This window comes from Raphanus sativus, chromosome 2, assembly GCF_000801105.2.
Source record: "Raphanus sativus cultivar WK10039 chromosome 2, ASM80110v3, whole genome shotgun sequence".
Taxonomy (NCBI): domain Eukaryota; kingdom Viridiplantae; phylum Streptophyta; class Magnoliopsida; order Brassicales; family Brassicaceae; genus Raphanus; species Raphanus sativus.
The window spans coordinates 18841449-18867157 of record NC_079512.1 but is presented as its reverse complement, the minus strand read 5'-3'; the positions used below and the strand labels follow the sequence as shown (position 1 = coordinate 18867157).

Here is a 25709-nt window from a genome sequence, read left to right as displayed (position 1 = left end):
AACTACTAAACATCCACATTAAAAAAAAATCGTTGGTGTAAAATTTTGTTTCACAAATATGCAAATAATCCTAAAATCATATGAGTAGAAACCTCATTTACTAAAATTAATATTAAAAATAATATATATGCTAATATCATTTAAATTTAATTACATATTATATACAACAAATAAGAGTGATTGTGGAGATTTATTTACCCTAAAATGATTGCAAAAAAAAGAGTGATTGTTTGATTTATATGCGCACACCAATTATTACATATAGTAATTTATTTTTAGTTATTTAATATATATAATTATTATTTTATAATTTCATAATTTTCCGAAAAACAGAAAATAAGTAGTAAATATAAAATATTGCACAATATGATGCGTGCAATTGATATATGCAATATATAATTTTCATAAGTTTCAGTAAAAGAAATGTTTGTATTAATTAGAAAGATTGGTGAATAAGCGAAGAAGGTATAAAATAACTAAAATTTAAAATCATGCAATTAATTTATCAATATCTGAATTATTCGAAGGTTCCACTAAAAATATATACTAATATTAATGAAGAAAATAATGTTTTAGTGTCAAATGATGATTTATTTATGTTCTTATAAATTATATTTTTGTAACTAAAACAATACTAGAAAAATCAATTCGACTGAATTAAATCAACACAAACAAAACCAAAATAAAACGAACCAAACACAAACTACATTAAAACTGAATCGAACACAATCCAAATCGAAATAAAACCGAACACAAATCAAACCAAAATAAATTTGAATTTACTTTGGTTAATAGGATCTCTTAGACTTTAATAAACCAAATCAAACCTAAACCCGTATTTTTTTTAACAAAATCTAAACATGTAGTTAAACCGACATGTTTATCTCTAATAAAACCGAGATATTGTTGATTTGACATAATCTGTCAATATTATATATTTTAATTATTTATTATAAAATTCACCCTACGCAAAGCGTAAGTCTTATCCTAGTGCATAAATAAAACATGTTTAAACGAAATTTTAAAATCAATTTTAGAGGTTCCAAGTGATTTCTATTTTACAAACCAATTATAATATTTAACAATACTACAAATACCTTGGTCCGTTACAATTTTCATTGATGGGCCTAATTAGTATGGGTTCATCTTCTTCATTTTGTATAATATATGGACCTATGTTCACATGCTCTTTTCACGCTTCGGTTCGTTTGGCTGCAGATCGGCGTAGAAAACTAGAAATGAAATCAGTCCTTACATAATTTCTAGTTAATGTTTTTAGATACAGTTGTAGATTTCAATCGGCTAATTCAAGTATATCAAATCTTTGTAGTTTATAACCAAAAAATACTTATGATGTGTCCTAAGCAGTTATATAAACTTTTATACCTGAACATACACTAGTTTCAAATTTCGAGATAAGACTAGCCCTTGTTTGTTTTAGAATCTTGCCATAGACAAAGGTTGCAAGGAGTGACAAACGCAGTGCAAATAAGCTGATCAGTACTACAATATATATCCCATCAAAACAAAACGATAGAGATAACACACAAATGCAATGAGATTTTCACACAAAAAACATTATTTTTTTCAGAACAGAGACAGTGAAAAAGAAACTCGTAATGAGGCTCAAAACATGAAGAAAGAAAATCGAGATCATTATTCAAGAAAAAAAAACTCAAAACATGAAGAAAGAAAAGAGAAGAACCAACAAACACGAAGAAACGACACCGTTAACTCCAAATGAGAGAGCTCCTGAGTTACTGTCCTTAGTAGCCGGAGTATAGCCACCCTCAGTTGTGTTTGTAGTGAGGATGACCACGATCCAGTTATCATCAGAAGCAATGCCAATGCCAATGAACTTAGAATCATTCAGGTTCTTGTTGTACCGTGACTTTGTGAAATTAGACAAGACAAGGGTGGCATCAAGGTTAGGAACACAAGCTTGCATGATCTCACCGTCTCTGGTTGCGGTTATGTCGAGGCGACATTTTGTGAGGAACTTAGGGAAGTCTTGGAAACCAGGTTGGGATCCAGGGACAGAAGCAGGGCCAGTGGTGTTAGTGCATGGTTGGTTCTTGAACTGGTCAGCGAGTTCGTCGGCGAGACATTCTGCGTTGTTGTTATGCGTAAGTGTTGTTAGGTTTAGGGATGTTCTGTATTCGTTGATGCCTTTAAGAAGAATGTCTTCCTCATCTGTTGATCTCAAAGAAAACAACACACACACACAGAATCATTTTCTTGCGGGTGAAACAAGAACCTGAACCGAACTAAACTAAACTAGTAAGATCGAGATCTACCGAGGGTAAGAATGATTTAAACAGGTTTGATGATTTATTCTCAGACAAGATCTAAAGTCAACATTACGATCAACAGTGTTGAGGTAGCGAAAATTCAAGAATTCAAGAAGATTTTTTTTTCTGGGGATGACTAGAGAGTTGCCTTACCGTTGTCGGAAAGAACAGGACGATGAAGGGAGAGGCTGACAAGTGAGAGAAGAAAGAGGAGGTGGAGCTTGGATATCGCCATTGATGCTTGAGGAGGTTCTTTAGCTTTTTGCTTTTTTTTTTTCTTTTGTTTATTGCGATGGCTCTTCTCTCTTGCTCTCTGTATTATTGGCCATTTGGCCTTTCGCTTTGACTCTTCTTCAAAGTAGTTGGTGCAGTTTTTTTTTCTTAGTCTCTTTCTTGTCCAATCGTTTTGATGGCCACGCACTCACGGCAGACATATTAAAAACGATATCTATTCTATTAATTCTGCAGCATGACCAATTGATATAAAGTTATGTTCATCTATCTAATTCACGATGCTTACCTTTAATCATTTCTTTATTTTTACATTTTATATATCAACGTAACCATCTCTTCTTCCCCACATTAATCGGAAACCAATCCTGCCGATAACTGCATACGTCTGTAACTAACTGCATACATATATAGCTTTAACTTTATAAAGTAACTTACGGTTGTTAGGATTATATAGTTAGACGAGTTTAGATTATTTTACTAAAAATATGCTATTACAATTCTTATATAAAATTATGGTTTTATGGTATGTGTTATAATTTAGCATAACTGTATGTATGTATATATATATATATTATTTATAGTTTGTATTGCAATATTTTTAATAAACTAAAAATTAATATATTTAAATTTTAAAATAAATCTTCAATTTGTATTCATAAATTTATGATTAGAAAGTTAATAATAAAATAGTAATAATTAATTTCGGACATATTTACAGAAAAAATACAAAACAACACTATATATGCGCTTCAAGCACATATCAAGATCTAAAATAGGTCTAACATTTTACCGGACCCGAAGAACCAAACTAGAATGGATCCGAAAATACAGGTTCAGATCCAAGTCTATGCTAAAATATTTATTGGATCTTTTTTATGGGGACCCACGAGTCTCGGTTTGGATCTACGTTCTATAAGAGACCCAATCGGGTATTCGAAACACTCCAAAATTATTATATATTAGGTAAATTTGGATGATTGTGTGTATTTTGGATATTTCAGATATTTTTTTAAGTTTCGGGTTCAGGTTTTTAGGTATAATTTCAGGTTTCAGGTAAATTTTAGATTTCCAAAAAATATAATTTGGGTGTTCGGGTAAAATTTGAGATACCTTTCGGATTTTTGAATCTGAATTTGGGTCCTATATACCCAAATCAACCCGAATCCGAAATAAAACTGAAATTACGAGTGTTTTACGGATATTAGAATTATATACCTGAACCGACAAGAGTTCGACAAGATCAGGGCCGAGCAGACCTGAAAAACTATAGATATCTATATGGATCTAAATTTTCAAGAACCGAAGGATGCGGACCCAATAAGACCTGATCCGAGGACCGGATGCCTAGGCCTAATCTGAATAGATAAATATGATTACAAAAAATGGATTTATAGTTATAAAGAAACGAGTGTATGCCGGCAACCTTTAAATTACTATTATTTCTATATTAAATCAAATAGATTTTGATTAAGATTTATACACATATATGACTACAAAAAAATATGATTAAGAAAAAAATACAAGTATTACAATTAAATATCTAGAAAAAGTTAAACAAAAAAATATACATGTCCTTTTGAAAGGGCAGGTCAGAATCTAGATTCTGAAGACCCGAATGTTTTCAAATATTAAAAAAAATAGTTTCATTTAAAATAAAAAATCATATAAACTTTTTAAAATACACAAAAACAGATTTTATCAATACATAACGGGTCTATGACAAAAAACAATAGTTTAAATATATTAAACTTTTTATTTAAATTAAAATACTAAAAATAAAATCACTGTGAAATAATTCACAAGTTTAACAGTAGGTTAATAAACAAAAATCATAATACGGCTCAGAATTATTTGGAGTCTTCAAAATTTTGGTCATATTTAAAATAACAAAAATAATTCATACAATAATTTTAGATAAATTTCATAAATTCTTAACAAAATATAATTTATCAAGGATAAAAATATTCATGACACAAAATTAATTTTTTCAACAAAAAATATACCCGCCCTCTGAAGGACGGATCAGAATCTAGTTATCTCTTAAAAAATGTTTTTATTTTTTGGAACCCCATACGACAATCATCTCCAATGAGAGGTTTTTTTACCTAAGGCCATCTGCAGTGGTAAAATTCTTAATGAGTTTATCATAAATTAAAACAACTAAAATAGAAGGAAAAAAAAAGCAAAATAAGGAGGAAAGAGAAGTGAAATTCTCTCCAAGAAGAGTTTTTTTGTCCAATATTGAAAGAGACTTTTGCCACTTGTGAATTAGTATTGATTAGGACTTAAGAGGAAAGAGAAGTTGTGGTTTTATTTCGTTTTTGATTTTTCAATTTTGGTTTTTGGATGGACCAATCGTTTTTGCTTGCAAAAATCTTATCATGCGTTGATTTGTAGTTCAACACTGAATTGTTCATTCAAATGAGCACACTCTACACTGTAAATAAAAAGAAATTTGGCATTGTAATTAAGCTGATCACAAGTACATAATTTTGGGTAAATGAAACGATAAAGAAACAAAGATGATGATGACCATTATTACAGATGACAAACAAACCAAGTGCCAGACTCAAAACATGAAGAAACAAAAGAGAAGAACCAACAAAAGAAACTGGTTAACAAAACCATTAATGCCGAGTGTGAAACCTCCTGCATGGTGGTAGTAAATAACGGCCGGAGAAAAGCTACCTTCCGGTGTCTTTGTAGTGAGGACAACCACTACCCAATTGTCATCGGAACCAATACCAATTCCAGTGAACTTGGAATCGTTCAGGTTTTTTAAGTATTCCGACTTTGTGAAATTGGTCAACACAAGGCTTTGATCATGGTTAGAAACACAAGCTGGCAGTATTACACTTTCTCTCATTGCGGTTACGTTGAGATGACATTTTTTGAGGAGGTTAGGGTAGTTTGGAAACTGAGGTTCGGATCCAGGCACTGAAGCTGAGATAGTGGTGTTTGTGCATGGTCGTTTCTTGAATTGGTCTGCTATTTGTTCTGCTAGACAGTCAGCGTTGGCGTCTTGTGTTAGTGTTGTTAGGTTTAGTGATGTTCTGTACTTGTTGATGATTGTAAGAAGAAGGTCTTCTTCATCTGTTGATATCAAAGACAGAACACACACAATTAACTTGTAGATGAAGCAATCCATAAATGAATATATCTCTCGATCAAAACTAAATGAGTAATTATAAGAACGTTTAATACTGAGAGAGTTACTCACCGGAAAGAACAGGACGATGGAGGCAGAGAATGACTGAGAGAAAAAAGAGTAGGTGGAGCTTGGAGATCGCCATTGACGCAAAGGTTCTTAGCTTTAGTTTTGCTGAGTTTTTTTGGCGAGAGTCTTCTCTTTTTTTCTACTTCTTTTAGTTTCTTTAGCTTTTATTCTTCAGAGTCGTTGCTTTGGTCTTTCTTTTTATATTTCTCATGTCCATGTTGCGACGTAGACACATTAACTAACTCAGCAAACGTTCTCGTTTAAAATAGTTTTTCTTTTCTTTTCTTTTTATACTAGAGTTATAGATTAAAATTATGAAAATGTATATTGATCATATAGTTGTACTTGATATTAAAAAATGATAATATATATATGCGTTTGCGCTTGATATAGAATGATATCCAATGAACATTTATATTCTACCATTTTAATTTTTAGAAATGCTCTAAAACATCACTCAAATAAAATTTCTGATCTACAATACTACCACATCTTTAACAGGTTTCATAACGACATTAATGTATAACAAAAGAGATGGGAAATCAAAATAATAAACTCAAAATTTGATTAAAAGAATCCTCGGAGATAGGTGATTATATAACTCCTCAAAAAGATATGTTCATAAGTTACAAAAAAAAAAGAGTGTTCATATGTAAACAAAAACAAAACAAAAAAAATTGATCATTGACTTATGTTGAGACTGATGAAGATGGAAAATTCAAACATATTCACTTCATTTGACCCATTAATAAAGTGGTTTTAGTCCATGAAGAAATATTTGTTTAGAAGACCTAAAAAAATATTTATACGTACTGATAATCTATTTATAAAAGTATTAATAAACTCAGCAAAAAAAGAAAAAAAAATAAACTATTCTCAGGCAATTTTTTTTGTTTCCTCGACATAAGTCTATAGAAATATAGAATATGCCATTGTGAAACAGGTGAAGACAAAGATACATGTCTTAAAATCTAAACACAAATCAAATAACTAGTGGTGGATGTAACTTGTTCAAGATAGGGTGGAGGCAAATCCTTCCAAAAAAAATCAAGTAAGATTCAAGTCCATGCAAGTCTCTTTTCTTCTCTGCTATCTCCACTTGTCTTCAAAACTCTCCAAGGGCCAATACTTCCAGCGAAAATGGTTGTCTCGGCTGACTGCAGAATCTCTCTCTCTGCCCCGAGCTGCCTACGCGGCTCCTCTGGCTTCACCAGGCACATTAAGCTAGGGAGCTTCTGCAATGGCGAGCTCATGGGGAAGAAGCTCAACTTGGCCCAGCTTCGATCTTCTTCAACTAACTCCTCTCAGAAGAGAATTCAAATGTCTTTAACCAGTGTAGCTGCAGAGAGTAAGGTAAATTAAGTTTCAAACTTTGTGTTTCTGCTTCTTGGCTCATCAAAAGTGCCCTGAACTGCGTTTGTTTATGTCACAAACCTCCAGGCACAAGAAATTGAGTCTGAGAAAAGGGATCCAAGGACAGTAGCTTCCATTATTCTTGGAGGTGGAGCAGGAACTCGACTCTTTCCTCTCACAAAGCGTCGCGCCAAGCCTGCTGTTAGTTGCTTGCTTCTATGTTGCTGGATTTTCTGCAGAACAAAGTATAACTAATTTGGAATATGGCTTGAACTGCAGGTCCCTATCGGAGGAGCTTATAGGCTGATAGATGTACCGATGAGCAACTGCATCAACAGTGGAATCAACAAAGTCTACATTCTCACACAATACAACTCAGCATCACTGAACAGGCATCTAGCACGTGCTTACAACTCCAATGGAGGTTTTGGAGATGGCTTTGTTGAGGTTTTGAAATGCTTTCTTCATCACACTTTTATGAAACCAAACTTGGTCAACTCATCTGAAGCAATTGTTTGAAAAAATATATTCAGGCTCTTGCAGCCACTCAAACGCCAGGAGAAACAGGTAAAAAGTGGTTCCAAGGTACAGCAGATGCGGTTCGGCAGTTCCATTGGCTTTTCGAGGTACAAACCAGACTTTTAAGTTAGCTTATATCTTCACATGGAAACACAAAGGGTCTAACATTTCTTTTCACAGGATGCAAGAAGCAAGGAGATAGAGGATGTGTTGATCCTCTCTGGTGATCACCTTTACAGGATGGATTATATGGATTTTGTACAGGTGAGACAACATTACTTCATCACATGTCCTTCATCTACTCTAAGAGACTCATACTTCAATCTGCAGGATCATCGACAAAGCGGTGCAGATATAAGCATTTCTTGCATACCAATAGATGACAGGTGAATGCAAAAGAGTCCCAACCAATACATTCAAGGATCATGGTTTCTTAATAAGTCTCTTTCTGTGTTACATGGTAGACGTGCCTCAGATTTTGGTCTAATGAAGATAGATGAGAAAGGAAGAGTTATCTCTTTCAGTGAAAAACCTAAAGGCGATGACCTGAAAGCAATGGTATGTTTGATTTTTTTTTTAATAGGAGCTCCTAACCAAACCTGAAGATTGCTCTAATATTATCCTTAGGCTGTAGACACAACTGTTCTAGGTCTTTCCAAGGAGGAAGCTGAAAAGAAACCATACATTGCGTCAATGGGAGTTTATGTTTTCAAGAAAGAAATACTGTTGAATCTCTTGAGGTAACAACACTTTTAAGTTCTATGTTCTGTTTATGCATTCTAAGAAGTTAAAGAACAAATATCTTGCTACCAGATGGCGTTTCCCAACGGCAAATGACTTTGGCTCAGAGATTATACCCTTCTCAGCTAAAGAGTTCTATGTAAATGTCAGTAACACTCAGCTTATGCACACATTTACGTTCAGTATTGTTATAACATCAGGGGATTAACAAAAGATCTTTTGAGCAGGCTTATCTCTTTAATGACTACTGGGAAGATATAGGAACGATAAGATCATTCTTTGACGCAAATCTCGCCCTCACTGAGCATGTAAGGACAAATATATTAATAATAATCGTTTTATAGCACTTACGTCTGCATATCCTTTTAGCCACCTGCATTCAGTTTCTACGACGCGGCAAAGCCAATATATACATCAAGGAGGAACCTGCCACCATCAAAAATAGACGGCTCTAAGGTTAGTTAAACCAGTCATCATCTCTCGTTCTGGTTCTATGTATTTCTGTGTTAGCCTATTTTCTTCAGGACTAACTCTTAAGTTCATTCCATGTGAAGCTCATTGATTCGATCATTTCTCATGGAAGCTTCTTAACCAACTGCTTAATTGAGCACAGCATTGTGGGAATCAGATCAAGAGTAGGCAGTAATGTTCAGTTGAAGGTAGGAAGAAAAAAATAAATAAATATCTTTCTAAATCGTTATGAAAGGATTAGACTCTTTTTAAGATTATATGATGATCTAAGAGCAAGAAAAAACTATAGGATACTGTGATGCTTGGGGCAGACTTCTACGAAACTGAAGCAGAAGTTGCAGCACTACTTGCTGAAGGAAAAGTTCCCATTGGAATAGGAGAGAACACAAAGATTAAGTAAGACTTTAACTTTCAGTTTCACATGGTTTACCTTAGAAACAGTTCTCCTTTGTGAAGGTTCCTGATTCCTTTCTTCCTTCACCCCTACAGAGAATGCATTATAGACAAGAATGCTAGAGTTGGGAAGAATGTAGTTATCGCAAACTCGGAGGTAAACATTTTCTTTTTATTTAAGAAAAAATGGACCCATCAGACATACTAATGTGATGGTTTTGCAGGGAGTACAAGAAGCAGATAGGTCATCCGATGGGTTTTACATCAGATCAGGCATAACAGTAATCTTGAAGAACTCAGTAGTTGCAGATGGAGTTGTGATCTGAGACTTTTTTCTAAAATTGTGAGAACTAAGAATTCAAAGCAGAAAAAGTCAAAACTATATTTTAATTAGGGGTGGGCATTTCGGTTTAGTTTCGGGTTCGGTTTGGGTTCGGTTTGGTTTGGGTAATTTGGGTTTTATAAAACTCAAACCAATTAAAACCAAAGTAGCTTTGGTTTGGGTTCGGTTTGGGTTTAATTCGGTTTGGTTCAGTTCGGTTTGGTTTAGATTTAGTTCGGTTTACATTATTATGGTCTAGTTTGGTTCGGTGTAGTTCGGGTTGGTTATAAAATATGAAGACATCAGTTTTATACTTTTATTAAAAAATAATCAACTCATAAACGATAGAGTGAGAATATAAAAACTTATGCTACATGATTTTATATAAAATAGTATTATTTGAATCGTATCTATAATTTTTTTTAAAGATATGGAAGTTATGAAAAAATGAAAAACAAAATTTTATCTAAAATTTACAATATGTTAATACATATATATATCATATATATTTTTACTATATATATATTGGATTATCGGTTTGGTTCGGTTTGGTTCGGTTTAAACCCAAACCAAACCAAACCGTTCGGGTTGAGTAAAACATGAACCAATTGGGTTACATAAAGAGCACGGTTTGGTTTGGTTCGATTTAACTTCGGTTTGGTTGGTTCGGTTCGGTTCGGTTTGGGTTTTTTGCCCACCCCTAATTTTAATCAAAGCAATTTATTTGGTAATGATGACACTTCTCAGTTCTCATATAATCATTTCATGTAAATAATCAAGTTTCATTAAATGGAGGAAACATATGTACAGGGACATGCAATAGTGTACCTACAACATCAGTTCCTCGCAGCTGAACATTAGTTCATTTTCGAATCTTTGCAAGACAAATCTTTCCTCCGAGGTGATAAGGTTGGTAACAATGCACTTCCTATCCGAAAAGGGTTTTCGACCAGCTCTTCCAGCTCGGTGAAGATAATCTGTAGCTGTTTGTGGGAGATCAAAGTTGAAGATGTGAGTTGTTTCTGGTAGATCAATCCCTCTTGCTGCAATATCAGTAGAAACAAGAAGAAACCCTCCTCCTTGCCGGATCTCCTGTGGGATGTCAAGAAAGGGTTAGTAACAAAGAGTAAAGCATCAGAGGAAAACAGAACCACTTACTGTTAATGACGCTGCTCGTGAGTTGAAGTTCATGTCTTCCTCTAGTAGGAGGATCTCCAGAGAGCCATCATATGAAGTTTTGAGGAATTCTATAAGTAGAGTTGTGGAAGGATCGTTTCCAGCCTTTTTGGACTTCTCAGACTGAAAACAAGAAACAGGAAAGAGTTTCACATGGTTAGATTAGGTGAACTCAGAAGGGAAATAGGGCTTTTCGAAACCTGCTCTCCGACAAAAATAATAGCTGATTCAGGTGCATCAGACTCTAATAAGGCAAGCAGTATCTGATGCTTGTTTTTCTTCCCACACACCTGTTACAATACAGATCAGATGTAACTAACAGCTGCATAGTTAGACAAAAGAAGTCAGAACAAGTTAGATCTTACTACAAATTTGTGAAGAAGGCACAAAGGCATGGGCTTGATTGCGCTAACATGAATATGAACAACATCCCTCTGCAAGAATATGAAAAAAAGACAAGTGACTTGAAACTCAAGATTAAAATTCTAGTTTGCTAAACTGTTAGGTGTAGACTCAGGCGGGTAGTTGTGTTCATAAACCAAGAGTGGATCGCAGCATTGTGGGAATTAGATCATAAATTCAAAGTAAAGAGAATCATTGATAAGCAAACCTTTGTCCACTTTTGCTGTATACAGTCATGAACAAAATGTTTATGCTGGGGAATGGAAGCACTGGCGAAAACCGTCTGACGTTTATCGCATGAAGAAAAAGACGTCAGAAGCTTCCTCACAGAACCGACTTGTTTAGATGAGTAGAATAAGAAATCAACCTACCAAGTGACAGAAAATATTCTCAGCATGATGTTCAATGTGCAGAACAGCAACTGACTATCATTTGCTACGGAGAATAAGGTGAGAAATATGTGTGTGTTTTTACCTCATCAACAACAAGAACTTTCACCGAGTCAAGTCTAAGTATGTGTTTTTCAAGCATGTGGCATAAACTCGCTACCGTAGCGACCACAATTGCCGGTGGCTCAGCCTGAAAAAAAAAGAGTTAAAACTTGCTGAGCTAACTCACAAGAAAAAAAAGTGGCTGAGATGATTCAAAGAAGGCTTTTGAGTCCAAACCTTTAGCCAGCTTTTGTGCCGTCTTAGCATTCCTCCATCTAAGAGAGCCATAACTGTACACCCTTTCACTTCAACATCCGTTGACTTTGCAGCCAACATTCTAGCAACTTTTGTAACCTAAACCCAAAAGAGGTAACAAGTATGTTATATAAGAATCTTAAAAGTCCATAGGAAGATTCAAAAACTAATGCCTAATAGTCTTACTTGCATACCGAGCTCCCGTGTGGGAACAACAACCACAGCTTGCACAGAAGATCGTTGAGGATTAATAAGAGAGAGTATAAGTAACAGGTACGTCAATGTCTTTCCTGAACCTGTCTACATCACCAAAAAAACATACCAACATAAACTCGTGCCCTGATAATAACAAAACAGAGAGCAATGATGGATAAAAAGGAAGAGACTTGGGCATGGAGGATGCAATCACGTCCAGTGAACAGAGTAGGAAGAGCTTCTCTTTGAATATCCGTTGGAAACACAAACCCAATCTCCTCCATTCTAGCAAAACCCATTTCAAAAAGTTTCCAACTTTATTACTCATTCGAATCCAATTTTCACCGAGAAATTTTGAAAACAGAGCTTGCCTGTGTAAAATGTGTTCCGGGACAAAGCCTTGGCAGATGTTTCGTAGAGTCAAAGCGGTTGTTTCAGTGGGAACGTTGCTTTCGGTTTCGGAGCAAGCGTCGGCGACGGCTTGGAGGTTAGTAATCCGAGAAGTGGAGGAGGATTGGAGAGGAGGACAAGTAGTGGAGTGAAAGAGAGTAAGCTTTTGTGGTGGCGATAAGAGGGAAGGATGAAAGGGTGAGAATTTGGTGATGAGGGAGAAGTGAGGGGCAGAGAGAAGCTGCTGGGACGCCATTGATGAGAGCACCTCCGACGAAAGGAAGTAATCGGAGAAGATTAGGATAACGAAATGGGACCAAGTCTTCCGGCGCCGTTTTTGAATATCGGTGGGCCGCTTAATGGACGTAGAGTGCGAGGAATTACAAATGAGTTTTGGCCCAAAAAACAAATCATTTAAAATGTTGGTCCAGGCCCAAACTAATTTGGTTTCCGTTTACAAGTATATGAATCTTAAAATGTTTGTTTTGTACATAAAAATTGCGTATTAGACATACAAATACGAGTTTTTCTTTGTTGACAAAAAAAAAGAAAAAGACATACAAATACGATAGAATTCTGTATTTTTCTTTTAATATGTTATAGTCAGTGGCGGAGCCACCTTAGAGTCATGGTGGTCATCTGACCCATATCAAATCTACAAAATTTGGTTTTAGGCTTAATAAAGTAATAGTTGTTGTGGTCTATTGGTAAAAATCTTCTTTTATGACCCCCATGTCTTCAGTTCAACTCTCCCACTTATCATTTTAGCTATATATTGACCCACGTAAATTATAAACCTAGCTCCGCCACTGGTTATAGTATCATATTATACATATAAAATACAAAAACTTCTTCCTAAAATACACTTTAAATTTTTTTTCTCGAATTTTTAATAATTTGTTTATCTTAGATGCAGCTCTTAGCGAGTTTTTAAACATAGGATATGTTAGTTTTGTTAATAAATTTTTACTTATTGTGATGTTAAAAAATTAATGTTTAAATTTACTGAAATTTATTTTTGGTCACATTTTGCAATTTATTACACAACTTTGTTATGGACTTGTTTGCCAATTGTCTAATTGTGATTTTGAAATAGTTTACAAAATTTATTTGACATTCAACTGCAACACATGAATCCCAAGTTTTGAGGAAGGAGGAACATGATCAGGTTCAACGTTATAAACTATGTGCTCCACTTTTCTATGGTTTTAGATCAATCCAATTGGAAAAATAAGCCACCAACGAAAAGAATCTTGCAATGATTCCACCTCCACCGCCACCTATAAAATAAATTTAGTTTATATATGAATACAAAGTAACTGTGATGTTTTCAAATCTTGTCTTGAAAGTTGTTGGCTGCTACTGATATTAATGTGTTTTAATTTTTAAATATAGTTTGCCTGTCTGTTCATTACTTCTTTATTTCCATTTTCCTTTTATCTATGTTGAAATAATGTTCATGTTGGGAGTTTGGTTACTGTTTAGATTAATTGATCAGTGTTTTCTGTGTGAGCTTATATTATTTTGGGCCTCACCTATGTATTTGCATATATTTTTTGAATATACATTTGCCAAAGAAGGAAAAGAGTGGATATATGTGAACTGTCCTGAAAACTAATTAGAAGAAATGGGAATTCATGATCATATTATTTGCTCTAAATAGAAATAAAGGAATGAGAATGAATATTGGGAGAGAGAGATGAGCATGTGAGTGTGAGTGGCCGGACAGAAGGTGTGTGAGCTTGTGACAGTCTTTTTGGACTTCTTAGTTAGATCTGACCTTTTTTTTTATATATTCAGACAGTGTGGCAAACTCGTCTGTGATGTCCCAAAGATATTGATTGATTGGACAGAGATAGAGAGAGACACAGAACATTTGCTCATTCCACATGGGGCTTGTCTTTATACATTCCTCCATCAATCTTAGTTATAATCACCCAACAAGATTTCACAAGTTGAATTTTGATTTAATCCTTAAAAATATTTTACAAATGGAGATAAGTCAGTGAATATCTCTAAAATGACATGAAAGAATTACACATTAAAACAAGAACAAACTTGGAACAAATCTCCAAGACCTTCCTTATGGAAGAATCCTTATTATTTGCTGATCTACAAATAAATAAAGCTTATGCATCTATATATAATTATATGAATCAATCACACAAAAACCATGAATAATGCAGAATATTTGTTAAAAATTAATCAAGTGTAGATAGATGTTGCATCTCTGTAGGTTCTTTTTGGGATAGAAGCATGAACATTATTAGTGTTCATGCTGCTCTTGTTGTTGTTGTGAGTTGTGAGAGTACACCTTGAGTTGTCTTGATACTGTTGTCTGTTTTGATGAAGAGGGTTGTGTTGCTTGGTGTTGAAGGAACTAACCCTACCTTGCTTCGGATGATGAGGTCTTCTTCTGGACTGAGAAGATTTAGGGATGAACACACCAGTTCCTTTGCTTGGTTCTTTATGAAACATATATGGATCCGTTTGGTAGCTTCCTCTGAACATACCCTGTTTCCACAAAGATTCAAGAAACAAACAGTTAGATAGAGGTATGTTTTGAGAGAGAGATTATGTGTGTGGACAGAGAAACAAACCTGGAACGCAAGAGAGGAGGTAGAGAGAGAGACATGGTTTAACTGTTCATCTTCATCCATAATGAGAAGAGAGATCTGTTTGCTTATGTCTGCAAAGAAGACATCATCATCAAGCTCTAACTCCATAGCCATATATGTCTTAGTTTTCCTAAGACTGTCAGTCTTGTATTTTTTCTTTGCTTGGAGTGGAGTTTGAGGGAATGTTGAAAGAGTCAAATATATAGGCAAGAAAATATTGGCCCTTTGAGAGAGGAAGAGAGATGGAAGAGCATGTGGGTGGGAGAGTGGGGTCAGAGAAAAAAAGAAAAGAAAAAGATTTGAACAATGTAACTCTAATCTGGCCAAGTCCCACACAAATAGGACACACTCAACATGAAGGACAGAAGGAGGTTGTGCATTGATGTTATCCAGTTGTTAAATGTTGAAAAGACAAACCAAAGTTCACAAACAACCCATATCCACTCTGTTTTTATTACATACATATATATCATATTTGACCAAAAACTTCTATAGCTTTACTAAATTACAATCAAGATAACTGAACTGAACCAACAAGTGTATAGATGCCCTTGGTTTTCAATTTTTCATTATTAATCATGATATTAACAAAAACAAAAAGGAACAAAAGAACTATCTTTGATAGAGTCTAAGGAAATCTTTGTTATGGGTCTTATGGCTATGAGATCCTAAAACAGCCACATCTTAAGACAGCTTGTGGTGGGCAATTGAGGAAATGGACAACACACAATTTGGATTTTGTAGAGATAGAGAATCTCTATATATGATATGGTTTGAGGATAGTGTTTTGAGTGAAGTAGGGTCACACGCCGATCCTACTTAATGAATAATGATAGTTCGTATAAACGATTTCCCAAGGAAAGCTTGATGGTCTATATGGTATACGTACACAATTATCTATTTTTATCACTCACTTTCCAAGTAATCATGGAGTTCATATCATATCAAAAATAATTGTTATCCTACCACAATTGATAATCATTCAGTAAGGCAAATCCAACATGGGCCTGGACATGTGAACATCAATTCAAAAAGAATATAAAACATACGCATCATTTGCTTGGCATCTGAATCAAATCCCTATATGCGTTACCTGCTTCAATGCACCGACATCATTTGTCCCGTATCAGAGTTCCCCTTTTCCTACATCTTTAGAAGTGGTTAAGATTAGCTCCTTCTGCTGTGGAGCAACTCTTGCAAAAGCCTGAAGAGACAAATGGTTTAACGGTAAGACCCTATCTATATATAGCTACTAAGAAATAATAAACCAAGTGATAAAGATTATAAGGTGTGTTTACCTAGACAAACGGAATGACTCGCAAAATAGCAGATGTAGCCTGTAGCATTTCAATGCTGTCACCTCCAATGCATAAATCATGAGTCTCTGCAAGGGTTTCGATCTCTTTTTCACTGAACACAAAAATCAGGTATGATCTCAGTTATGCAAGAGAACGACACTGAAAGAAATCAACCAAGTCTCGGATGTTTCTTTTTACTTGAGCAATCATCGTAGCAGAGCAAAACACACAAAAAAGGGCAGCACTAGACTACTGTTACAACATATACTGCTGGTTTCATGTGACTATGTTAGATTGTACAAGATGAGAATACGAATAGCTTTACTTCTACAGAATCTGTCATTTAAATTTGACTGCACCTGTGGTATAATCTCCTTCTCATCAGGTGACACCCACTTGTATTTTTCACCAGGCCTTGATTGACCGGGAACTAAAACTGGATTTGACACAATATGCACTTGGCTTGAAACATGAGAAGCTGTCAATGCTTGACAACCTGGAAACATGAAAGTAGGATAAGACATCCGCTGTATCTAATTACTAACGAACAAGCACCCTAAAAAAAGAGATGGTGACTGAAAAAAAAAACAATTATATACTCTATACTCGGTTATATTTTCTACATTTAATACTGAGATAGCTGCTTTGCAGACAATCTGTGCAGGGTGGAAAAGGAACTGAATGAACAAATGGGAGTAATCGTCTAAAATATGAGTGTGTGTGCATTACAAGATACACAGTACAGATTACCAAATCATGGGATGAATTCTTCTACTCCAAGAGAACGGTGGCTGAATCTGATTTAATGGGGGCAGTTGAAGACCTGTGATGCATGATTAAGTCATTATGGACCAACGTTGATACCAGACTATCAATTACAATTCAAACATATGAAGAAAGTAAAGCTGCATAAAGCAATGTCGCAAACCCAGCAAAAGTAAGGTCACTCTCGACAGCATCTCTGTCCATCTCTCTAGATTCTCTAGCCTGATTATCATTGTAACACATGTAAGGTAAAACTTGAAAGCATGTGAGCAGAGCTTGCAATTCCAGAACAAAACGATACCGGCTGTTCATAGAACAAATCAATTGGCATGACAAATACATAAGCACAGATAAAAAACCTTTAAACTTAAGGAAGCCAGACTTCTGGCATGAATTAGGTTGTACATTAACGATTAACATACACATCAATAGGTCTGGAAATGTAAACATATGCAATCATTTGCTTGGCATCTGAATCAAATCTCTATATGCGTTACCTGCTTCAGTGCACCGACATCAATTGTTAGTAAGCCACTCAAAAATCTTTGAAGGTAATGAGATGTATTCTTCTAAGTTGTAAATTACAACCAAATATGCTTTATAACCTAATGAGTAGTTACATATCCCCATCCCATTTAACCTATTCACCCTATCAAACTACAAGGGCGAGATCATGTTGTTTACCAAAAAGCTTTTATATCTGAATCGCCACTGTTTGATCTTGAATAACCTTCATGCTTAAGTAACAACGCAAAACGAAGCTCATTCCACAAATCAGGAACTCTGAAAAGAAGCTCATTCCACCAATGGCTGTAGTCTCGCTTGTTGACTGGTGCAGGACCAGCCGAACCCACCCAGGTAGTAAGTGATGGGTGGCCATTGTTTCTTTCAGCACCCCTAGCCGTTATGTTCAACAGTTTTAGTTTAACCATCGTTGAGCTTTTCGAGTAGCAAAGAGACTGACAAGACATCTTGAAGGAGTTTGTATGTTCCCATGTCTCTGATGGAACAAGAGAGGCTCCAAAATCAGGAAGCATCTCCATATGATATGTTCCTCTGCTTCTCCAATCTCATCCCATGAATTGAAAGAATACTGGAGACTTAAGACTGATCGAAGATTCATGTGTCTTAGTTATGTGCAACAAACCTGAAATGCACGGGAGCAAAAGCGCGTAAGAAGACTTGTGTTTTGTTTGAATCAACCTCTTTTTGTATCCAAACTCAACAACATGAACATTTCTATATAAGCGGGAAGGTCCTGAGACTCTGTAACAGCAAACCCTCTATTGTATCCAAGTCTAGCCTTCTCTACATGTGTAGCACGTGACTGCTCTCTTACTCCGTTTCAGTTGTATAATAGATAATATTCGGAAACAAACCGGAGGAGGAAAGAGTATTCAGAAAAACACTCTAAAATGGCCAAACATCTTCCCAATGCATTAGCGTGATGAAAGTGTTCTGATTGGTGATCCGCATAATCATAGACAACTGTGCATTGATTCAACTAATCACCGCGTTTCTGCAGAATCATTATCTATGTTTCCTGGTCCTCGTCTCTACATCGTCATCACATCCGGTATATTCTCTTTCAGTCTCATTATGCCAATAGATTCTTCATCTTCACTTTCTTTTCCTTCAATAGAACAATGAAGGAGCTCCAAAAGTTGTACACCACAGCCTTTCACCTTCCAGGTTGTACCATGGACTATGAACACAAAAGAAAGCTCGCTGGAAGTGGTTTCTTCGGTTTCAGGGCAATCCTGGTTTAGAGAGAAAGAATCTTCAAATATATAAATATGGTTTCCATATCCGGCTAGATCAGCCACATGGAGCTGATCTGATACATATTGCAGAGTGAGACCATTCTGTTGACCCCTGACGCAGCAAGACACACCCTTCATTGAAGTCCTAGCCATTTCAGTACTGTTACCCAAGGAATATATATTGCCTTTTGACAGCAAAACGGAAGCTTTGAATCTGAAGGATGAAGGAAGAGGTGTTGGAGTCAAACTGATAGTTAGGGAACCTGAAGTAGCTCGGTGAGTGAAGTGTGCAGACACTTCTTTACCGGGTAAGAATGCATATTTGCAAGCTGATATCTGGATGAGCTTTCTCGCTTTCTGATTCAGGTTGTAGCAGTAAGCAAAGTCCAGGCAAATATTTGGGTTTTGAAAAGAAGAGTCTATTCTCTGCAAGGATTGACAACCTCGTGCATCTAGAGATAGAAGGGAACCTGGAAGCGGTGGAAGTGCTACGAGCTGGCTGCATCCTTTGACGTCAAGCTTACTTAGTCTGGACAGACATACAATGCAATCTGGAATAGTCTCGAAACATTTACCGGTGATACGTAATGATATTGGAGATGTAAAAGCCTTATCGGGTAGACATATCGGCAAAATGTAGTGAAGATTGAAGTCTGATCGTAATGTCCAACTGCGCTTCAAGTCAGGCCCCCACTCGATTATTGCTTCAAATAATTCACGACGATAGTGATCACCATCATCATGCTCACTAAAACCATATATACGAAGACCAAGAAACTCGAGATTCTGCAACTTAGAAATGTTTGGGGATATACTTTTCAGCTTCTTGCATCCATACATAAATAGTTTACGCAGGCAAAATAGATTCTCAATCCTCGGAGGAATCTCCTCTATCCTTGTACGGTTCAACATCAACTCTACAATGCTGTCTGGAACATTTGGGAACTCCTTGAGGTTTCTACACCCCGACATATCCAATTTATAAAGACAAGACCAATTGCTCACTGAAGATGGCAATTCTTCTATCGCAGTACCGATTAGCTTGAGTTCTTTCAAACTCGAGCAACCATTGAGTTTTTCCAAACTAAAACAACAGCAACAACTGAGGTTTAATTCCTCGAGATTGAACAACCTACCGATAGAAGAGGGGAGCTCCTTCAAAAGCAAGCAACCCTGAAGTATGCAGACTTTAAGCTTAGTGGCATTGCCAATAGAGCTTGTGAGCTCCAACAAACTTTTGCATCCAGTGAGATCTAATTTCTCGAGACTGGTTGCTTTTGAGAGATCTGGAATCCTTTTTAGATATTCAGATCCACTCAGATCCAACAGCTTGAGGCATTGGAGAGGCTATACAACAGAAAAAAGAGAGAGATAAGTTTTAGAGAAATGACTAATCGGGCTTTACACTCAATTCAATACAAAAAAAATGCTGAATACTCTTACTTTGATTCCCTCCCAAAGATTCTCAAAAATGCTATCTTGCATGATTAGTTCGACAAGAAACTTGCCAGAGAACTTGGAAGGCCAAAATCTCAATGGACAGCCGTTCCAATGAATCAATCTGAGTTTGTCAGGAAGACTGTTGAGGCCTTCGGGTATGCATAAGCCATTCCTTGAGATGACTTCTAGAAACTGGAGATTATTCATCCCCTTGAAAGCGCTTTCACTTATATGGATTTCCTCTCCCCATGAAGTATCCAACAGTATGCCTAGAACCTTTTCAGTACCCTAAGAATAGATTATTCAAAAAGAACTTATAAATCTCAACTTAAAACCCCCAAGGAAACAGAAGAGTGCTGATAAATAAGAAACTTACAGTATTTTCATAAAGTACTTCAGAAATTTCCGTGGTATCCCACAAGAACTGTCGCTTTCCAGGCTCCTCCGAAGACGGTTTCTTGACAATGTCTCTACCCATTTGTTTCAGTAAACTATGCATCCTTATGGATCCGCTGTAATCTATAGATATAAGAGATTTATCAGCTAAGACTTGAAGTCCATGGTTGACCTCCAAACCGCTTTTTTCAAGACAACTCTTAACACTATCAACCTTGCAACTGGAAGAAGAAAAGAAACATGCAATGTGCAGGAAGAGAGCTTTATCTTTATCATTTAAGGCGTCGTAGCTAAATCTTAAAGTTGATTCTATTTCTCTGTCAAGGCTAAACGTGAGCCTTGGTAGTGCGTCTATCCACTCCTCCCTGGACATTCCTCGCAGATACGATCCCATGACTCTCAGGGCTAGAGGAAGATCACCAGCAAGTCCAGTAACTACCCAAGCAAGATTTTCAAAACCATTATCTGGAGAATTTTGACCGAAAGCAAATTGGCAGAAGATCTGAAGAGACTCATTTTTAACTGGAAATTTCATCTTGTAGATATGATCGATGCCCAATCTGAGTTTCTTGAGAAGTTTTCTATCTTCGGTTGTGATGATAAGCATACTTCCAGGACCAAACCATTCACGTTTGTTTGCCATTTCCTCTAGTTGCCACCAGCTATCCACTTCATCAAGAACAACCAACACCTTTTTGTCACTCAGCATTTGTTGAGCCACTCCTAAGTGACGAACCTCAATATCCATTTGATTGAATATTTGAGACAACAAGTTTTTCTGCAAGCGCAACTTCAACTGATGGTCGTTACCACAAGGCTTCTCATAATTACCTCTGATGTTCTCCAAAAACGTGCTGAATGGAAAACCAGGAGAGAGTTGGTTGTATAAAACTCTGGCGGTGGTCGTCTTACCAATCCCGGGAGGACCCAAAATCCCAATCACCTTAACTTCTTCTGATTGTAGAATCAACTTCGATTTTATCTCCCTGACACGAGCTCCTATGCCAACAAAGTCATCAAAATCTTTGGATGCTGTGAAACCCAACACAGCCATGACATCTGAGGCTACTTTGTCAATCATTTCAGCTTCATTGCCACTAACAAAAACAGAGGCTATTCATTAAAACAGTCATCATGAAAAGTAGCTACACATAATATGCAAGTGGAAAGTAAAAGTGAACGAACCAGGTGCTAGAGTGATAACCAGCTATACCCGCAACATCCTTCAAAGCTTGCCTCCATGCCTGCTTCACCTCTTCTGTTTTTCCCACACAGTTTTCATCAAAGGCCTTTCCGAAATCTCCGGTCTGCTTCCTAACGTCAGATGGATCCACTTCGTAGAAAATGGTCATCACTGTTTGTTGATCCTCTTCCCTGCACTTCATGATCTCCACCAACTCATCCAGACACCAGCTTGAGGAGGCATAGATAAGGGAGAGCAAGACGATGGCTACCCTTGATTGTCTGATCGCTGCTACAAGCACTGGACTAACAGATTCGCCTCGCTTTATCTCGTTATCAACAAAAGGTATGATTCCCTTGCTTTTGAGCTCTTTCAGAACGTGACTAAGAAAGCCTTTGCGCACGTCTTCTCCACGGAAGCTCAAGAAGACGTGATACATCCAACTACGAGACACAGATGAAGAAGAAGCCATAGATAACAACAAGAAGAAAATTATCACAAAGCTTTCAGATCGGAAGAAGAAATACCATAAGAAAAGAGTAAAGAGGCGTAAATGTATAAGGATACAGCCAAGCCAAGTCAAGAAATGCATTTTTTTATATAAATTATTTGTATTAGGTGCATAGTGGAACTTCAATTTAACTTTCATAAATAAATCAGAGAAACCGTACTACACTTGAGGTAAGACTGAGTGAATAATTAGAAAACGGGTACTGGTGGTGGATGGTTACAGATAGAACAGAGATCATGAAAACAAAAGAAGTAAGTAAGGACAAGGTTTCTTCCTTGCACAATTCATAGGTTCTGTCATCATCATCATATGATCTACTTTTTCTCCTCCCATCCCTCGATATTGTTATTGTCCCATCTCGCTTCTTCTTGACCATCATCTACAAGATCAGAGAAGTAAGAAAGAATCAAAGTTATAAGTTAGAGCTTCTAAACAGACATGATGGGTTACATATAAACGCAGTGACTGATTAAGAACACAACATGGAAACAAACTGAATGGATAAAGTGTATTCAGAAGATAAAAAAAAAAGAAAAACACTAAAATGGATAATCATCTTCTCGTATTCTCTCTCACACTGATCAGCGTGAAAGTGTTGTGATTGGTGATCCGCAGAAAAGATCAATACTTTTCTTTTGCAACAGTGCCACTTCTCAAGAAACTAAGACCTCGACAAGCATCAACTAACTATCTACCCCATTCACTTGAATCATACCAAAGACAGAAGACTTTGAGCATAATGAAATTGGTCTGGGGGCAATGATAACTTCCACAATCAAGAACATCAACTAACAACCATCAGTCCTTCACAGCCTAAATCTATCTCTGATTACACAAACGCAAACGAAAGAATCGAGCTTTGAAAGAGAGAGAGTACAGCAGACCTTGTTGTTGTTGTTGGTGAGAAGCTTGAGATTGAAGAGAACGTTCGTATTGTTCAGCCTTTTCAAGAAAAGGCTTGTATCCAAGCTCAAGTGACATGTACCCAAAGGCTAGTGATCCTAATACAACCACAGATGCTCGAATCGCGTTGTCCATCGCCGTTCTCTTCATCCTCCTTTCCCCTCTCTCTCTAAAATTGTTCTGTTTCCCTAAAATAAAAACAAATAAGTAAGACCCACCAACTCGAACAGAAGGTTTCGCTTCCTGTGTGTTCTCGTCCCTTTTGTAGACTCAACGAGAATTTGATTGAATTATCTCATTCAGACATTCACCTTCTCATTCAGACATTCACCTTCTTTTTCTTCAAAAGTGCTCAGAAGGCAACAGTTCAATGAGTTCCACATTGGAGGCCGACGCTGAGAGTGTTCTGAGACTCGTGACGCCATCCCTCGACCTCAAACGACACAAAGGCCAAGCTGGTTTGAAACTCTCCCCTCCATCTCTTTTATTATTTATGATCGGTTTTGACTCAAAATTTGAATTACAAAGTTTGAGTCTTTTTCTTATGTTAAAAAATCTCCTGTTTTGTAAATTGATCTTTGTGTTTAGGGAAGATAGCTGTGATCGGGGGCTGTCGTGAATACACTGGAGCTCCTTACTTCGCCGCCATTTCTGCTCTCAAAATCGTCTCTATTTTCGTTTCGTTTCGTTTTCTATTTCTATCACAGATTCTTTAGACTCATCTTTGGTCTTGTCCGTTTATAGGGTGCTGATCTATCTCATGTCTTCTGCACGAAAGACGCAGCACCTGTTATAAAGAGTTATAGTCCTGAGCTTATAGTTCACCCTCTTCTTGAGGAATCTTACACCGTCAGGTGAATATTCCAGTCCACACATTTGTTTGCTACTTCTACTATGTGAATTTTCGTAATTTGTTTATGATGTAGTAACTTCAGTGAGGAAGAGAGAAGAAAACTCCAGGAGAAAGTGGTTGGAGAAGTTGATAAATGGATAGAAAGATTTGATTGTCTTGTCATTGGCCCTGGTCTGGGAAGGGATCCGTTTCTCCTGGTACACACATTCCTCTCAATCACATTATGTAATTTGATTTTTTACAATGCTTTACTGGTTGACTTAACGACTCTATTCTTTTGCAGGAATGTGTGAGTAAAATTATGCTTCTTGCCAGAAAGTTCAATCTTCCTTTTGTTGTAGATGGGGTAAGCAGTTACATATACACTGAAGATTGGATCAATCTGCTTTCTTTCTTCCTTTCTCAAATCATTTTATATGTTTGGTCTCTTCCTTGTTCAATATGACAGGACGGGCTGTTTCTTGTAACGAATTCCATTGATCTTGTCAACAGCTATCCGCTTGCTGTCTTGACTCCGAATGTGAACGAGTATAAGCGTCTTGTTCTGAAAGTGCTGAACTGCGAAGTGGATGAAGAGAATCCCGAAGATCAACTGCGTTCTTTGGCCAAAGTGTAAGTACACAACTCTCTTTAAGAGTATCCACACAGACCTAGGCTGACCTGACGACTTTCAGCACTGAATCTCATGTAATGATATTAGACGCGTGTGTCATTCAGGCTTGGTGGCGTGACGATTCTGAAGAAAGGGAGATCTGATCTTATTAGCAATGGGGAGATAGGTGAGTAACTTCTCCTCTTATCTTTTTTTCTTTCGGTTAGAAACTGTTGAGAATGTCAAGTGCGAGTATGTCTATTTCTTGCAGTAAAATCAGTGAGCATATATGGTTCTCCAAGGCGCTGTGGTGGACAAGGTGACATTCTCTCTGGGAGGTGAGTTTCACTATTCTTTGATCTAATATCTTTAGGTTGCCCTGGTTAATATTCTAAACTTGTGTATCCACTGATAGTCATGTATATTGTTTTCATCTAGTGTCGCAGTGTTTCTGTCATGGGCGCAACAGCTTATATCAGGTCATGAAAGGTTGTTACATATCTCCTTTTATCACTTCATCTCAATCATTTTCTAGCTCAATCGTTGATTGAGAAACACTGAAAATTTCAGTCTCTCGGAGAATCCAGCCATCTTGGGATGCATAGCTGCATCTGGACTGCTGAGAAAGGCTGCATCTCTGGCTTTTACAAAACATAAGAGATCAACTCTCACAAGCGACATTATTGCATGTTTAGGGGAGAGGTATGAAATTTGTTTATTACTGAAGCTGCGGCCATCAGAGAATCCACAAAAGTAACTGTTGCGTTATTAATACGCTTGTTTTTTAATACAGTTTGGAGGGTATCTGCCCTGCATCTTAACCTGCAGAACACATGCACTAGAGTTGGTCTTGCCTCTACTACATCTTTTTGTCTGTTCTCTTTTGTATCAGTACTGTTCTTCTCAATGACTGTTGTGATTATCAAATAAAGATTACTGCTCAATAATAATGAACCATTCTATGCCAACCTCAATACTACTTCATTCATATCCATGT

General features: G+C 36.6%; 8 protein-coding genes across 23 annotated transcripts; 2 read left to right on the top strand and 6 right to left on the bottom strand.

Annotated features, from left to right (window-relative positions):
* Window positions 1–1468: 1468 nt before the first annotated feature.
* LOC108836090 (uncharacterized GPI-anchored protein At5g19250) lies at window positions 1469–2655 on the bottom strand. Its single transcript, XM_018609295.2, has 2 exons — window positions 2445–2655; window positions 1469–2193 (listed from the first exon to the last, which is right to left on the bottom strand). Exons 1-2 carry the CDS (start codon window positions 2524–2526, stop codon window positions 1676–1678), a joined length of 600 nt encoding a protein of 199 aa, XP_018464797.2. The 5' UTR covers window positions 2527–2655; the 3' UTR covers window positions 1469–1675.
* A 2310-nt stretch (window positions 2656–4965) lies between these two features.
* Window positions 4966–5898, bottom strand: LOC108840979 (uncharacterized GPI-anchored protein At5g19250-like). The gene is made up of 2 exons (XM_018613772.2): window positions 5746–5898; window positions 4966–5618 (listed from the first exon to the last, which is right to left on the bottom strand). Exons 1-2 carry the CDS (start codon window positions 5816–5818, stop codon window positions 5095–5097), a joined length of 597 nt encoding a protein of 198 aa, XP_018469274.1. The 5' UTR covers window positions 5819–5898; the 3' UTR covers window positions 4966–5094.
* Window positions 5899–6793: 895 nt separating this feature from the next.
* Window positions 6794–9601, top strand: LOC108840046 (glucose-1-phosphate adenylyltransferase large subunit 1, chloroplastic-like). Its single transcript, XM_057002187.1, is given in 16 exon segments — window positions 6794–6836; window positions 6839–7095; window positions 7183–7296; window positions 7375–7542; window positions 7629–7721; window positions 7795–7878; window positions 7945–8000; window positions 8079–8172; window positions 8242–8354; window positions 8428–8500; window positions 8583–8663; window positions 8725–8811; window positions 8910–9014; window positions 9116–9222; window positions 9316–9376; window positions 9444–9601. Coding segments are annotated over 16 exon segments (1623 nt in total). The 5' UTR covers window positions 6794–6808; the 3' UTR covers window positions 9546–9601.
* Window positions 9602–10288: 687 nt separating this feature from the next.
* On the bottom strand, window positions 10289–12678 carry LOC108840436 (DEAD-box ATP-dependent RNA helicase 58, chloroplastic). Of its 2 annotated transcripts, XM_018613264.2 has the most exons (10): window positions 12372–12678; window positions 12192–12285; window positions 11992–12105; window positions 11788–11904; window positions 11594–11698; window positions 11328–11486; window positions 11083–11151; window positions 10918–11007; window positions 10700–10840; window positions 10289–10633 (listed from the first exon to the last, which is right to left on the bottom strand). In XM_018613264.2, the coding sequence occupies exons 1-10, from the start codon at window positions 12644–12646 to the stop codon at window positions 10370–10372; spliced, it is 1428 nt and encodes a 475-aa protein (XP_018468766.1). In that variant the 5' UTR covers window positions 12647–12678; the 3' UTR covers window positions 10289–10369. The 2 variants fall into 2 exon arrangements, with proteins under 2 accessions (XP_018468766.1, XP_018468765.1); XM_018613263.2 differs by lacking the exon at window positions 12372–12678 and having other exon boundaries at window positions 11992–12101; window positions 12192–12287.
* Window positions 12679–14336: 1658 nt separating this feature from the next.
* On the bottom strand, window positions 14337–15197 carry LOC108839832 (uncharacterized). Its single transcript, XM_018612608.2, has 2 exons — window positions 14991–15197; window positions 14337–14904 (listed from the first exon to the last, which is right to left on the bottom strand). The coding sequence occupies exons 1-2, from the start codon at window positions 15120–15122 to the stop codon at window positions 14596–14598; spliced, it is 441 nt and encodes a 146-aa protein (XP_018468110.2). The 5' UTR covers window positions 15123–15197; the 3' UTR covers window positions 14337–14595.
* A 644-nt stretch (window positions 15198–15841) lies between these two features.
* Window positions 15842–22502, bottom strand: LOC108836555 (disease resistance-like protein DSC2). 15 transcript variants are annotated; one of them, XM_057002160.1, is made up of 9 exons: window positions 21856–22502; window positions 20651–21767; window positions 20278–20562; window positions 17494–20181; window positions 17235–17293; window positions 17057–17129; window positions 16666–16802; window positions 16307–16418; window positions 15842–16212 (listed from the first exon to the last, which is right to left on the bottom strand). In XM_057002160.1, the coding sequence occupies exons 1-4, from the start codon at window positions 22500–22502 to the stop codon at window positions 18628–18630; spliced, it is 3603 nt and encodes a 1200-aa protein (XP_056858140.1). In that variant the 3' UTR covers window positions 15842–16212; window positions 16307–16418; window positions 16666–16802; window positions 17057–17129; window positions 17235–17293; window positions 17494–18627. The 15 variants fall into 15 exon arrangements, with proteins under 15 accessions (XP_056858140.1, XP_056858135.1, XP_056858150.1 ...); XM_057002155.1 differs by having other exon boundaries at window positions 17057–17375; window positions 17494–17571; window positions 17756–20181; XM_057002170.1 differs by having other exon boundaries at window positions 17057–17293; window positions 17494–17571; window positions 17756–20181.
* On the bottom strand, window positions 22482–23471 carry LOC108839723 (uncharacterized). The gene is made up of 2 exons (XM_057002235.1): window positions 23249–23471; window positions 22482–22743 (listed from the first exon to the last, which is right to left on the bottom strand). The coding sequence occupies exons 1-2, from the start codon at window positions 23415–23417 to the stop codon at window positions 22679–22681; spliced, it is 234 nt and encodes a 77-aa protein (XP_056858215.1). The 5' UTR covers window positions 23418–23471; the 3' UTR covers window positions 22482–22678.
* Window positions 23472–23564: 93 nt separating this feature from the next.
* LOC130507494 (ATP-dependent (S)-NAD(P)H-hydrate dehydratase) lies at window positions 23565–25680 on the top strand. The gene is made up of 11 exons (XM_057002204.1): window positions 23565–23725; window positions 23856–23932; window positions 24012–24121; window positions 24194–24317; window positions 24404–24466; window positions 24569–24732; window positions 24838–24899; window positions 24984–25050; window positions 25151–25201; window positions 25283–25414; window positions 25506–25680. Exons 1-11 carry the CDS (start codon window positions 23638–23640, stop codon window positions 25531–25533), a joined length of 966 nt encoding a protein of 321 aa, XP_056858184.1. The 5' UTR covers window positions 23565–23637; the 3' UTR covers window positions 25534–25680.
* The last annotated feature ends 29 nt before the right edge of the window (window positions 25681–25709 follow it).

Coding starts and splice junctions, on each gene's coding strand:
- LOC108839723 (XM_057002235.1), bottom strand. CDS start 23,417: ATGAAGAGAACGGCGATGGACAACGCGATTCGAGCATCTGTGGTTGTA. Junction 22,744..23,248: donor TCACCAACAACAACAACAAG/GTCTGCTGTACT, acceptor CTGATCTTGTAG/ATGATGGTCAAGAAGAAGCG.
- LOC108836090 (XM_018609295.2), bottom strand. CDS start 2,526: ATGGCGATATCCAAGCTCCACCTCCTCTTTCTTCTCTCACTTGTCAGC. Junction 2,194..2,444: donor TCCTGTTCTTTCCGACAACG/GTAAGGCAACTC, acceptor TGAGATCAACAG/ATGAGGAAGACATTCTTCTT.
- LOC108836555 (XM_057002122.1), bottom strand. CDS start 22,502: ATGAAAGTTAAATTGAAGTTCCACTATGCACCTAATACAAATAATTTA. Junction 20,563..20,650: donor AAGTACTTTATGAAAATACT/GTAAGTTTCTTA, acceptor ATCTATTCTTAG/GGTACTGAAAAGGTTCTAGG. Junction 20,182..20,277: donor ATCTTTGGGAGGGAATCAAA/GTAAGAGTATTC, acceptor TCTGTTGTATAG/CCTCTCCAATGCCTCAAGCT.
- LOC108839832 (XM_018612608.2), bottom strand. CDS start 15,122: ATGGCTATGGAGTTAGAGCTTGATGATGATGTCTTCTTTGCAGACATA. Junction 14,905..14,990: donor CCTCCTCTCTTGCGTTCCAG/GTTTGTTTCTCT, acceptor TTGTGGAAACAG/GGTATGTTCAGAGGAAGCTA.
- LOC130507494 (XM_057002204.1), top strand. CDS start 23,638: ATGAGTTCCACATTGGAGGCCGACGCTGAGAGTGTTCTGAGACTCGTG. Junction 24,900..24,983: donor TATTAGCAATGGGGAGATAG/GTGAGTAACTTC, acceptor TATTTCTTGCAG/TAAAATCAGTGAGCATATAT. Junction 25,202..25,282: donor CTTATATCAGGTCATGAAAG/GTTGTTACATAT, acceptor TGAAAATTTCAG/TCTCTCGGAGAATCCAGCCA.
- LOC108840436 (XM_018613264.2), bottom strand. CDS start 12,646: ATGGCGTCCCAGCAGCTTCTCTCTGCCCCTCACTTCTCCCTCATCACC. Junction 12,106..12,191: donor ATTGCATCCTCCATGCCCAA/GTCTCTTCCTTT, acceptor TTGGTGATGTAG/ACAGGTTCAGGAAAGACATT. Junction 11,487..11,593: donor AAGTTCTTGTTGTTGATGAG/GTAAAAACACAC, acceptor GTCACTTGGTAG/GTTGATTTCTTATTCTACTC.
- LOC108840979 (XM_018613772.2), bottom strand. CDS start 5,818: ATGGCGATCTCCAAGCTCCACCTACTCTTTTTTCTCTCAGTCATTCTC. Junction 5,619..5,745: donor CCATCGTCCTGTTCTTTCCG/GTGAGTAACTCT, acceptor TGATATCAACAG/ATGAAGAAGACCTTCTTCTT.